This window comes from Hylaeus anthracinus, unplaced genomic scaffold, assembly GCF_026225885.1.
Source record: "Hylaeus anthracinus isolate JK02 unplaced genomic scaffold, UHH_iyHylAnth1.0_haploid 12001, whole genome shotgun sequence".
NCBI classification, from domain to species: Eukaryota; Metazoa; Arthropoda; class Insecta; order Hymenoptera; family Colletidae; genus Hylaeus; species Hylaeus anthracinus.
In genome coordinates this window covers 14,600,933-14,614,360 of record NW_026534348.1, presented here as the reverse complement: position 1 = coordinate 14,614,360, position 13,428 = coordinate 14,600,933, and the positions used below count along the sequence as shown (strand labels likewise).

Genomic DNA, 13,428 nt, shown 5'->3' with positions numbered 1-13,428 from the left:
AGGAAAATATTTTTTATTATTTACGATATGAATAATATTTTGTCTAAAAATGTGCTACTTTAATACAGAAATGTTATTTAATAAATCATTATTTTAATTTAGTGTCATTTAGATTCACACTGCCAAAGTAGAATACCATTCCTTCCTTTACGAAGCTTCCTTTACTTCCTTTACGAAGCTTCCTTTACTTCCTTTACGAAGCTTCTAATAAAGAAAGTCCTCTTGCACATTTCGTCAAGTCTCTTATGGAATCCAACTTAATTTCCCCATTTTCAAGGGATTGTCCCAAGATCCTCCTGATGTTTGAAACTCTCAAATCGCGAATGCTTCCACGACAACAGCCAAGTAGTTTCGGTTCTACGACACCGAGGCAAAAAGCTGCGCTTTCTGGATTTATAACGCCAACGTCCGGGTAAACCGTTCTCGATAAAGCGTAACGATCGGGACGGTATAACGAGAAGGTAGGGGGAACGTCCCGAGGATATTTTTTCGAAGAAACAATCTTAGTTCTCGGGACGATACGGCCCTTTCTTTGTCCATATAAAGGGAAGGCAGAGGGATAAAAAGCGGCCGCTTTAAAGCTCGCTCCCGATGAGAATCGCTCGCCAGACGAGCGGACACTACGCCGGCGACGAACTTCGAACAAAAACTTCGCCGCGAACCATTCTTACTGGATATACAGCCGCGGTGAAAACGCAGCACGTCGTTGAAACGTACAGAGGCGTGTGTATATAGGACCTGTTCCTTTGTAATCGAAATTATGGTTCGATGTCCGCGAAACCTTCGTCGATCCGCCTCGACGCGACGTTTATTCCCAGGGGTTTATTTGTTTCTTAAGTGTCTCTTGGATCGGGTGATTCTCGCGATTTATCGACGTCCGCGCGAATAAAGTTACGGGAAGACTTATTCATCCACCTTTCCAGGACGTATAATCCTGGAAACAGCGATGGGGCCGGTCTGAGAGCTCTCAGAATGAAAATCAAGAGTCGATGGGGATTTTTGAACAGCAGTTCATAATAAAAGAATGTAGCATCGGTGATTATTTTAGCCATTCGTATCTAGATAGTTTCGAGTAATAAAATCAATAACAAATCATTACCATGCGAAGGATTAATTTAAAAAATTTTGGCTTTCTTCCACTCCAGGAATATAACAATTTCGTCGTCCGAGAGTGCAGATTTAACATTGACTATAATTTCACGTATGTATACCGGAAAGCTATAAGCAACGATCGATACGATCTCCCCGTTCCCAGAAATTTAAAATCCCAGACTGAAACATAGCGAAGCAAACGAGAAGCAAACATTCCCATTCTACGAGGTAGAAATTTCCATTACCAGTTCGCATTCGTGCTTTTCAGAGCGTTGAGGAATCCTAAGAGAAGTGGAAAATAAATTCTGCTTCTACGGTGCTGACGTATGCGGCTACGTCACCAAGCAACCCACCGTTTCTTTGGAGCAGGAGCACGTTGTCCGAGAGTGGCCATTTTTGGCACTACTCCGAAAAGAAAGTACTAGTAGCATATATAAAGAATCAGAAAACAGTAGTCAATCAATTATTTCACGTGTTCCATCTTCATTACCAAAAGGTATTCCATAAGAAGCTTAATTATTTGTTTTTCAATGAAACACAAATGGTATGAAATACATCTGATTTTTTTAAAGACAATTAAAGTCCCTTTGGTAAATCCTTTACTTCAAATGTATTCCATTTCGCCTTAATATTTTTACCATATTCTTAAACCATTACCTCATCAGAAACGTTCCCTTTTAAAATACTATTTACCAAGGTACACAACGTCCTCTTCAAGATGCTAGAACTATCTTAAATCTTCCCTTCCTTTCCAAATCATCTTCCTTTTTAAATTTCAAGGCTTTAATCTGTACCTTTCATTCAAAACCACCATCCTGTCTTAAGGGGAATGGTTACAGCAAACAAAGACATCCCCATCGCCTTAGGCCAGCTCTTTAGCGTTATTCTATACACCCAAGACGTGAAAACTTCGGCACTTCGATGACGCACGTACCCAGAAACTCCTAGGTTAATGCAGCGCAAGCCGGAATCTCGAGTAGCTCAGGTTACTCGAACTCTCATTTAACTTTCTGCAAGAGGCGAATCACGCGACTGATTCGCGCCCACATTTTCCTCCTTCGGCCCCCCGGATCTTGCGAAGGTGCTTTACGAAACCTTTGAAACACAAATACTGGCTTGTGTAATTAATTAGAATAGAATCGGCTAGGGCACAATGTGCAAGCAACTGACCTACGAGGGTTGCTCGTTTCTTTGATAAGGGAGATTGGAATAGGAGGAAATAGATATTTCCTGCTCTTCATCGTCGTTTTTTTTTTTTTTTTTTTTTAGGGGGGGGGTCGTCGTTAAGGCAACGATCGAGGTCACACGTGACTAAATCGAAAATCGTTTACCTTATCGATCACCATTATGTTATCCAACTTAAACCTTCTATAAAACCACGAACACTTGGAGAACACTGGACACTATCACGCGTTGATACCTGATACAAATTGTCTATTTATATTCAGAAAAATAAGTAGGGAAAAAAATGATCCAAGGCTATCCTCGCCCAAGCATGTCACTTTACCGACATTTTCGATACATTTTAGGGCGCTTCTCAAACATTAACACAGACACAGAATGCGCAAAAGGTCTGGAATGGAAAAAAAACGCTGGACAAAACACCACGCGAAATAAGATTACTCGGCCTCACAATAGTCGTAATTGGAATATGAATAATTGAACAGCTGGTGTTCGTCGTTGATTACGAATATTTGCGTTGCAAAGCAAAGGACCGTAGGATCGATCGACGCTTAAAAATCCAGACGTCGCGAGAAAGGTGATTGCAACGTTAACGGGCCACGACCGTTAATAAATCAGCCGAGTGGAGCGCGCCTCGTCAACGGTAAATTGGCGCTAATTGCCACGGTCGAGAATTTAGTTTAATTTGGTTCAGGCAGGCCACGCAAGTGGTCGGCGTTTCAGCCACCCCCCAAGAGGGCCCTGAATTCCTAAATCGCTGCCTACCCGCGACTGTGTATTAAGCCACTAAATACTTCAGCGGCCATTATTCCGTGTCGCGCCAGGGATACACCCTCAATTAAATTCTATTATCCTCCTTCCGGCAGATTTGACGGTTAATCTTGCTGGGCAGAGAACCGATCGAATCCCGTAAGCTGAAAGATGACAATTACACGTCCGGGTTGCTGGTGGCGTCGCGTTTCCAAGCGAAGGACGTCAATCGTGCTTGATCTGTAATTAATAGTGAATGCAAATTTCGATTTGGGGTGTCAGACAGCTGTCAAGATGGTATCAGGCCGGCGAGGCTATTAAGATCATGGGAGAGGTGAGATGCGTTAGGTATGCAATTCGATGTAAAAATCACGGATCGCAATGGAAAGTTACGGAAATATTTATCAAAAAGGTATAGAATTCATGGTATACTCGTGTAAATAAAAGCGACATACGACAGGATCGATATTAGTCTTCTTAAGTCAGTAATTGATACTTAGACTCCAGGTGTTCGTACACCTGTACAAGGACATACAGGTACGACACGCGATAGTCCTGTCCGTCTTCTCAAAATGAAGACACCGTTCCACAAAGTCGTCATCAATCAGACTTAGTTCGGTAATTAACAGTGGACGTAAATCGTAATGACAGGTCCCGGAGACATCTGTCAAGATGGTATCGAGCTAACGAGAACGTTTGGCTCAATAAGATGGACACGCGATGATTCTGTCACGCCAGTGAAAGTGAAGACCATGTTACGCAAACTCTACAACGAGAAGCATCCAACAAACAAGAAAGGTTCTTCATAGTTTCTCCATTCACCAACAATTATTTCAAACTGTTCCAATTACTCCAGGCTTCCTCCCAAGTGGTGCTTCCACTATCATTACTTGCATACAACGTTCCCAGCTGTCCAACAGATTTAGCAATTAATCCTACGATCCATCTCGGGCTCCAATCACGCAGAAGGTAATGTTCCCCGCTTTAAAGGGCCTTCAGCGTACTCCCGAGTCCTAAACACCTTCCCAACATATTTGGTAATTAATCTTACCATCTAACTGGTACCGGAGTACTCTCTCCTTCGAAACAATATCGTTCTGGGCTACTACCACTCCTTTTATTCTTCTCATCTGTTTTCCCCTCTCACGTGCGTTGAAGGAACATTTCGCGGTAAATCACGCAGAAGGTAACGTCCCTCGCTTTAACACGTTGATCGCCACGTCACCCAAAAATGGGTGATAGGCCTTGTCATTAAGGAACTAATAAAATTAATTTCAAAGATGAGACAATAATAAAAATAAATCTGGACAGGATTCGTAAATTTGACGACGTTAAAAAATTAAATACTATGACAGATGTTAAGCTATCCAATTTTTAATAGTTTCTAGACCAAATTTTAACTTTATTGACATTTTTACGAGTTTTAGCTTGGCAGCCAACGTGTTAAAGGACCTTCAGTGTACTTCCGAGTCCCGAACACCTTCTCTACGTATTTGGTAATTAATCTTACCATCTAACTGGTACCGGAGTACTCCCTCCTTCCAAACAATCGATCCCAGAATATCATTCTGAGCTACTTCCACTTCTTTTATTCTCCTCAGCTGTTTTCCCTTTCCACGTGCGTTACACTTTGGAGGAACATCCGGCCTAATTATCTGCCGCGACAAATGAACGTCGGGGAATTGCAGGAAGGGAACGAAACGGGAACAACGAGACTTTATCGAATGGGACGCGTTCATTGAGCATCTGTTTTCCTGGCATTACGGAGGCTTTCACGGCGAGACGACATCGGGGGTAAATAATCGGCTAGGCCGAACGTATCGAGACACCCGTACACGTGTTACACAAGAGGGAACAACGCGGTTCGCCGCTCATCGAGCAAAAGTTTCAAGCTATACAGTGACGCGATCGATGGGCTCGTCTGGCGACTGGGGAACACTTTCGCCTGACAGACACTCGATGCACTGGAAATTGAATAAATCCACGACGATTAATGGCCTGAAAGTCCTCCTTGATGTTTCCATCGCGTATCGTACGTCTACGTACCACCCAGCACAGAGGTTTTGTTGAAGGTTTATGAATTAGATATCTTTTAGAAGAAAGATAGGCGATCCAAACTGAAGGCAATGTATGCAATTTCTTTTTAGAGAAATTACAGAATTTTTCATAAGATAATTCTATTATTTACCACCCTTTGTTAAGGTGACTTTTGTTGGACCTGCTCATTTTTAATTCGCGAATGGCACGATTTTCAAAACGTGTAATTCAGATTTTTGAAAGAGAAAGGTCCAAAAATATTAAAACCATTACGTCTGTTGGGGCTGTTCGCCGGCCCTTTGATCCCCGCTCGATGAAAATATTCGTTTTCCCGTAAAAAGGCATGCAAATATTAGGATTACCGAGAGCATACATGAATTTTAAGCATTCCCAACGACCTCTCGGATCGTTCCCTTCCCACGGGGGCGCTAAGTTAATAACTTTTTATCGGACCGCGCGATTTTGCAACTCCCAAGAACCGCGTACGGAAGTTTGGAACCGCCGACGAACGTTTAATTTTATCGTGAATTTTTCTAACTGTCTAAGCATAACAATTTTATCTTCGTGTAGTTTCTAGGCACTTTCAGGGCCTCCACGTAAAGATTGCATTAGTTCTTTCTGTTTATAATGATTTGAACACGACAATTTTAACGGAATTGGACCTTGGAATCTAATTAAAAATCGAAAAATCATTAAAAAGTATTCAAAAGAACATGGAAGATGAAATATTTAAAAACAACTGTAGGTATGAGAAACTAGTAGACTTGAATTGATCCTTCTTGTTCATAGTTAATCACTTGGACACAACAATTCTAATGAAATAGAATCAGGATATATAGACAAAAATCGAAAAATAGTTTGAAACTATTCAAAATAACATGAAAGATACAATATTTGAAAAGAACCTTAGGTATTGATTTCATTAATTAGTAACCATTCGTGTATTAAACGAACTGATTAGCACGTTCCTCCAACTACTCCATTTTCAACCCCTAAAAAAATACGAATTCTACATAAATTCATACAAAAATAGAAGTAAAATACATCAAAAATTTCCAAAAGCCTCCAGTTCAACTGGAAACAATGATTCCATTCATAAGTAACCGTTCGTGTATTAAATGAGCTGATTAGCACGTTCGTACAACTACTTCATTTTCAATCCCTAAAAGAGTATAAATTCCACATAAATTCACACAAAAACGAAATGAAATAGAATATCCAAAAGACTCTACTAACATGTACGTGCCCTAGACGTTACGTAACATCCGTGGCTGGCTGCCACGAAACGAAAACGCTCTAGTCCCGCTGCGTTTCAATTGATTCTTTTTATGTTTCTAGATGGATAACCGGCGACTGGAGTATGTGCAGCGTTAGCTGTGGAGGTGGGTCCAGGACCAGAGCCATTTTCTGCACCGAGGAGAATGGCAATGAGACTACAAAGGTAAATAAGGAGCGGGACAGAGATAATTTAAATACGCGGAATCCCTTTATATTAAATTCTCGGATTTCGACCTCGTTTCCTATCCCTGAAAAACACACTGCGGTGTTTCCCGACTCGTGGCGTTGTAGAGCGAAGAAAAAGAAAAGGATCGCTCGTGTAAATTACCCTGCGTTTTATTTTTCGTCCAGAGAAGATTCGAGTCGACTTAAAACATTCATTCGTCTCGAAGAATTTATTACTGTCTCGACTGCGATCACAGGATACGATAACGACGATGTAATCGAAAACTTGTGCCTCTTTATATGCTGAGATTTTTATTCCAGTATCAAGCTTTCATGGCTCGATGTTCGCGTGCTCGTTCGAGTTCGATAATAAGTGTACAGTCACGACATTATTGACACGAAGCGACAATTTTATAGAATTAAATGGAAGGGGCTTTGAAGGAATTGTATCGAGAAAGGGGTGGTTTAGATCCTTAACTTATAAACTCATAAAGCAATTCAATGAAAGTTGAATTCTTAAGAAGCATTACAAATATTCAAGTATAAGTATTCGAATCATTATATCGACGTAATAATTCCTCCTCCAATCCCTATATTTACATCACGTCTCCCTGTATAAATAAATCTAAACTACGTAGTCTACCGTAATCCTTTTAAAATAAATTACTAAACGACGATTGCGTCAATTTTTTTTAAATTAGACGCATTCATCCTATCAACACGAAATGTTTGCTCGCTCCGATAACTTTCCGAGCCGCTGCGAATCTCGAGAAATTCGCCCCCTCCGGTTGCTCGTCACATAAATGGGTTAATAATTCCTTGCATCTTTGAAGCTTTACGACGTGCTCGTGTCTCCGGAACTGTCGTACAGATACAGAGCCATCCATCCGTCCATCCATTCGGTGCCTACGACAGCCCCGCGAAACCCACGAACCCTAACCCAGTTCGGTTCGTTTAAACTGGAAGGGCTGCTCGCGGTTCTCTGTCAGCCACCGTAAAATCCTCTCATCCGAGACTCGGCGAGCACCTGGAACACACATACGTCAGAAATATGTATGGTTAGACACGTGTACCGTTCGCCAAGAGGATTTGCGTCTTCCACCGTGTCTACGTGTGCGCGGGGTCTCTTGAAACGGTTAGATAACACTCGAGGCGGTAATGGAGGATATAATATGTGTAATAATGTTTTGTGGCCCGCACGATTATTAGGAAACGAAAGCGCGATATGGGGTACTTCTGCGGCGAAATACTGGCTCGTAAAAGGGGTTGGCTTTTCGATGTGGAGGTTCAAATGTGTACAACGAGGATTGTCGAATTTAGAGAGATTAGAGGGGGAGGTATTGAAATTTTATCGTGTGTAAGGGAGGATTTTAACACAAGGAACAACATGTGTAGTTGTTTTACTTCGAATTTAGTGGAACGAAAATATCATTTGTTTATCCATTTTGAAAAGAATAAATTTATTCGGCGTCCCGATAGCAGTATACACATTAGGCTTCAGCTCAAAATCTCCCATCGCGATCAAGTTGATAGCGCAACATCTTTTTATGAAATGTAAAATAAAATTCTTTCAATAATTAATTTTTTAAAAGGTCCATGCAATATTACCTATTTCGAAAAATATAATCCGTGTTATATTAATATATTTTTCGAAGAATAAAATGAAATTCAAATAGGAATTAAAAATGACTGCAAATGAATCGCGTAAAAACTTGAAATACTTCTCGTTACAGCTTCCAGATCACAAGTGCAGCAGCACGCACAAGCCACGCAACCAGGAGAGCTGCAACACCATCTCCTGTCCCATGTGGGAGACCAGTAAATGGAGCGAGGTAAGTAGAAGGCAATCTCAGATACCCAAACTACGAATCCAGCGACTCGTGGAAAACGGAGACTAAGCAGTTACACGACAAACAAACGGGCGAGTCCGTATGTTTGACGCAGAAATTTAGGGACTTACTAAGCACGTAGGACGTGGTTCTGGGTACCAGTATATATTATGGTTTCGGAGACGAGTACTCCGCTGAATCTTTCGAACCAAAACATAGCACAAAAGATCGATACTTCTCGGTGAAAATAAAGAAAAGCTGAATTTGATACGATGGCTAGTTTTGGAGAGAAAAATTCAAATATGTAGACCGTTTTCACATTAATGAACAAAAACTGAAAACGTCAACGTCGTGCATTTTTTAAACAAACTCGAATTCGACAAAATGATGACTTAAACCCTCCTCAATTTTAGGTTGTCTATAACATACTGCAATTTGATCAAAATCCCTGACTTCGAAACAGAAAAAACGATCAATTCGACGCGAAATAAGTTGCACTCGTCATAAAAATGGTTGTAAATTCATTTCTACCTAAATAGAGCTGCTGCAAGCAATGAGAATATATTGATTTAAGTAGGGAAGTTTGAAAAAAACGTATTGTCTACAAGGAAGTGTAAAGAAACGTTCCCTTAGTATAATACAGATGGTGACCCACAACCAAGAGGAAGTGTATCTCGCGTTCAGATTATTTTCTCCGCTCCCTGAATTATTCCCCGTGACAAGGTTCTCTTAAATGATCAACGATACCGGTACACTTGCCACCCACGCACCACTTTCATAACGAACGACTCGATTGATCATTCCTCGTGCGCTGTAAGAGGGGGCGCAATTTCGCATCAGGTAAACCGACGAGCAACAAATTTCCATCCGGCGGGGTTAACAACGTTACGCGAGTTCAGACGGACCTTTTTGTCTCTTAAAAGGACGTTAACGGGTTTCGAGGATGACGCGGACGAACGCGTAACGTTTCTCTATCCAGTTATATCTGTCTATTCGTATCAGGAAATCCGATTTCCTCCGGGAACAGTAAACAGGTCGGGCTGATTGTTGCAAAGGGAAATGAAACTCGTTCCACAATTTGCTTTGTGCGAGCCGGATGTTTTGTTATCGCGTTTCGTCGGGGTTAACGTCGGCCCGCCCAGGCACCATGGAATGCAATTTTACGTTTCTTTTTTAACCACTGGAAAAATTTTTCGACTTCGAACCCGTCCAAATGAAATTCGTCATTTACAAGCGACCGCAAACGAGCCTGTCGAATTAAAGGTTCGATGATCTGCTCGTTTACGCGTGGAGTATGCATAGTAGCGCACATAAAAGTGACTTAACAACAAATATTGTTAACGGAGAGGGAAAGGGCAGGAAACTTTCCAAGATGCCGCTTTCAGAGGATACGTGCAGACGTCATAGGGATAATTCAAGAATTTTTTTTCATTATTTAGATACATATTTTAATCCAAAGCTAGACGCAATTTTACAAAACAGTTGTCCTGGAGAACAGAAGTTAAATTTTTTTGTTAATATACATTTAAAAAATAGCCAAAATACAAGGACATGTCTTGTCTCGTGTATAGGATAATTTGAAAACGTTTCATCTGAAACATACCACGAATAACACTTTTATATACGCCTTTTGCTACTTTTTAGTGGACAAGAAACACGTATTTCATCTTCAACTTCGTACGTAACTACCCATTAATACGTTGAATGCTGCTAGGATTAAATATTATTTAGACTATCGGAACGGACTATCAAACGTTCATCGTGGTATTTATTTTTGTAACTTCACCAAAATCCATGAATTTCATTCAAATTCATTTCCTTTAATGCTTAATTTTCAGACTTAATATTTTGTACTTGTTCAGTGAAAAGCACTGTCACCCATATACGGGTGACGTGGCGAACAACGCGTTAAATCGGCATGAATCCCGACGGAAATACCGCGCGAAACTTCCGTTTCGACGTTTTCCTGCGCTCGTCCATTCGACGAACGGTCTAACAGGAATGAATGTAACGGCGTCGAAGGAAATTTGAATCGTCGCATTGGCAAGACCGACAAAGAGTCTAGCACCTGTACGCGTACAGAACTTCGCCAACTAAGGTTGACGCGAACTTCGGCAATTGAGTAATTCCGACGAACTTCTTGCTCTCTGTAGAAAGGAACAACTCGCGAAGCTGAAACGTCAAAAAGAAGAAAGTTTCGCGGCACTTCGTAATATTGCTACTGTTAAGAGTGTAACAAAGACGGCTTTCCGCAATATTATTACGTAAACGGCCATCACACGAGAATGTCCCTGAAATGGTGTGGAAAATTTTACAGCCGTGTTCCACGCGAGTCCACGAAGAAAAGAATCGTACAAATAAACAATGGTTAGCAAAGTTCGCGGTAGATAAGGCTGGAAACACCGAAGGTTCCGCAATTATCTTTGTGGTTCCGTAAAACCGCGTTTGCAGGAAACATTTTACCCTCCTGTGTTTTCCTCCCCTGTCTTTTCGTAACTTGAAAGTCTTACGTATAAAAATGTGTGGAAATATTTCGTACCAATAGCACGTACTGTTTGTTGTACTCGGAAAGAGATATTTTTAATATAAACTTGGAATAAATATTTGGCATAAAATGTTGAACAAAATTTACAAAACTTACTGAAGAATTGAAACTATTATTAGGGGAATATTACAGATGTCTTGACTAGTTGAACTAGACAGAATTTGAAATTGTAAAAGGATCGCATTTATAAAATGATATACAAAATCTAAATACTGCTATCTAAAGATGTGTAATATTTCTTTAAACCCGGTAATATAATTTACCCTTAAAGTCGAATGTCTATTTTCAACAACTGTTCCAAAAGAATCGCATATCAAAGTATAACCAATAAGTCTGTCAAAGTTCTCCAAAAGAAGAAAATAAAAATATGCCTTCGAGGAATTAAATTCATACCCTCTATCCCTCGATGGTCGTCAAATTCCTTAATTTTCCCAAAAACACTTCGCCTCCCTCCACCTATATTAACGACCCTCTAAATTATCACTAGGGCCAAACGAACCCAAAGGACTCCTCCGACCGAGGCGCCAAAAATTCGCTGAAATCGGATTTCCTCGAAACTGAGAAAATCGAGCAAGCATAACTGGCGCTCCGGAACCACGCCAATAAAACTCGCGGGAAAGGCGAGACATTCGCGAGGGTAAAATTGCGTGGAGCAGACTCGGATGGATTTTCACCTTCGAGACGCGCCATTCGCAGTGTCTAAGCTTTTCAACGATAAATGCGCAGCGTTACACTCGTTCCGTTTCTATCTCGAAGCGTCTGTGGAAAATTTTCTCTCATCGTCTCCCCGTTTCTACATCCGTGCTCTTTGAGGACGTCCCAAGCCGAATCAGCGACATCAAACAGGACAATTTAGTCGTCAAATAACCACCATCACCTTTGGTCGTCCTTGTCCACCTTCTGGTCCCGTCTCATACGTGTCGCATGATCGACGATCCTTTGCTGCATAAAAGACAGTCGCCTGCTAATGAGATTAATCCTCTGGCCGAGCCCTTTCATAATTATCAATTCCCGATCGTCGAATTGAGACATCAAACAGGTAGTGGAGACAGCTTGGTATTGATGTAATGCGAACATGGGGGTTCCTTTGAATGAGACGTTGGTACACTAGCAATTTCAACTCGTTTCAGACATTTTCAATCGCATGTAAATAGAGTAAACCATAATGAATCGTGCGATTAGTGTGCAAGCCTCGCTGCAATCTGTTGCGTAAGTGTCCTGCTGGCTCAGAATAATTTTCAGCGCTCAGTTGACCAATTTTCTTTGATGGCGCTGCAATTTTGTTTCGAGCCATGATGCCCAATTTGTTAGAAAAATAACAATAATTTCAAAATTCTTGCATAAACGGAGATCATACTTTACGAGCACAGTCGAGGAGCATGCTCGGAATGAGTCGAAGCGAGCTATTGAAAAAACCTGGGAATTACGAGTGCCCTAAGGTAATTTAATTTCATCGTTCCGGTACCGTAAACGCGGAATCATAATACAGAGTTCAAAGCGCCGTATAGAATGCGACACTGAAAAGAGATCGCTGGATCTCGGATGGGAACGGGGCAATTTCGCTATGTTTAAGGGGACATTTTGCGAAAGCTACGAGCGAATGGAAGATAAACGGGCGAGCAGAAAAAAAATACAGGCGCGATAAGAAGTTCGAGAGCAGAGACGGAGGAAAGCGCGAGGAGGAGGATAGAAGTGCATTCTCGCGGAAAACGTTCGACGAATTCATCGTTGCCGATTGTGTCCATGGTGGACGGTGCTCTTACGCAGTGATGCACAACCTGCCTTATCAGCAGATATGAGACAAAAAGGGGGAATAAATATTTAGAGGTTAATAAGTCGCATAGGCATATTAACTTCATTCATTTCAGTGTTTAATTTAAAAATAGTAACCATTTACTCTGTCACCAACCAGTGTAGAATAATAGAGTACAAAAATCCAGTCAGGTAAAAAATATATACAGTCAGTGTAAGAAGTATTCGTACAGCAACCAATTTAAAATAAAATTAATAAGAAAAGTAATAAGAGGCTAACATTAAACGTTAATTTAAGATTGTAATTTACGCAAATTCTACTCGAAAAATATGTAGGAATGTTGATAAATTATTTCTTCCCCTAAAATTTATTAATAAAATAAATACAAGAAGTATTATTTTGAATTGGCTTCTGTACGAATACTTATTACACTGACTATAAATGTAATATCGTGTACTATACAGAGTATAAAAGAAACTAATACATTTAATGACTAACTCAGTATAGCTTACGCATCATTGTGCAGAAGTTCTACACTCAATCAGACACGCAAATACTACAAATAACACATTGTCAGAAAATACTGAATACCTCAAATCGACTCAACGGTGACCGAGAGTCACCTCTCGAGTGCAAAGGGTCAACTGTCATATAAATCGAACGAATAGGTCGAAATGCGTCGCAGGTCGTTGTGCACCACTGCCTGCACGCTATCGGACAAGTACGCTCGCACACGTTCACGTAGAGGAGCGCAAATCGATTCGAGACGCGGCATCAAGAGGCTCGCCGCCAAGTGC

General features: G+C 40.9%; 1 protein-coding gene across 2 annotated transcripts in view; it reads left to right on the top strand.

The window, feature by feature from the left end:
* Positions 1 to 13,428, top strand: part of LOC128890569 (protein madd-4) — a 291,690-nt gene that overhangs the window by 254,025 nt on the left and 24,237 nt on the right. For both annotated transcript variants that reach the window (XM_054149201.1, XM_054149200.1), the window contains exons 8-9: positions 6,400 to 6,502; positions 8,238 to 8,336. In XM_054149201.1, the coding sequence (XP_054005176.1) occupies positions 6,400 to 6,502; positions 8,238 to 8,336 (202 nt within the window). The remainder of the gene's footprint in view (positions 1 to 6,399; positions 6,503 to 8,237; positions 8,337 to 13,428) is intronic.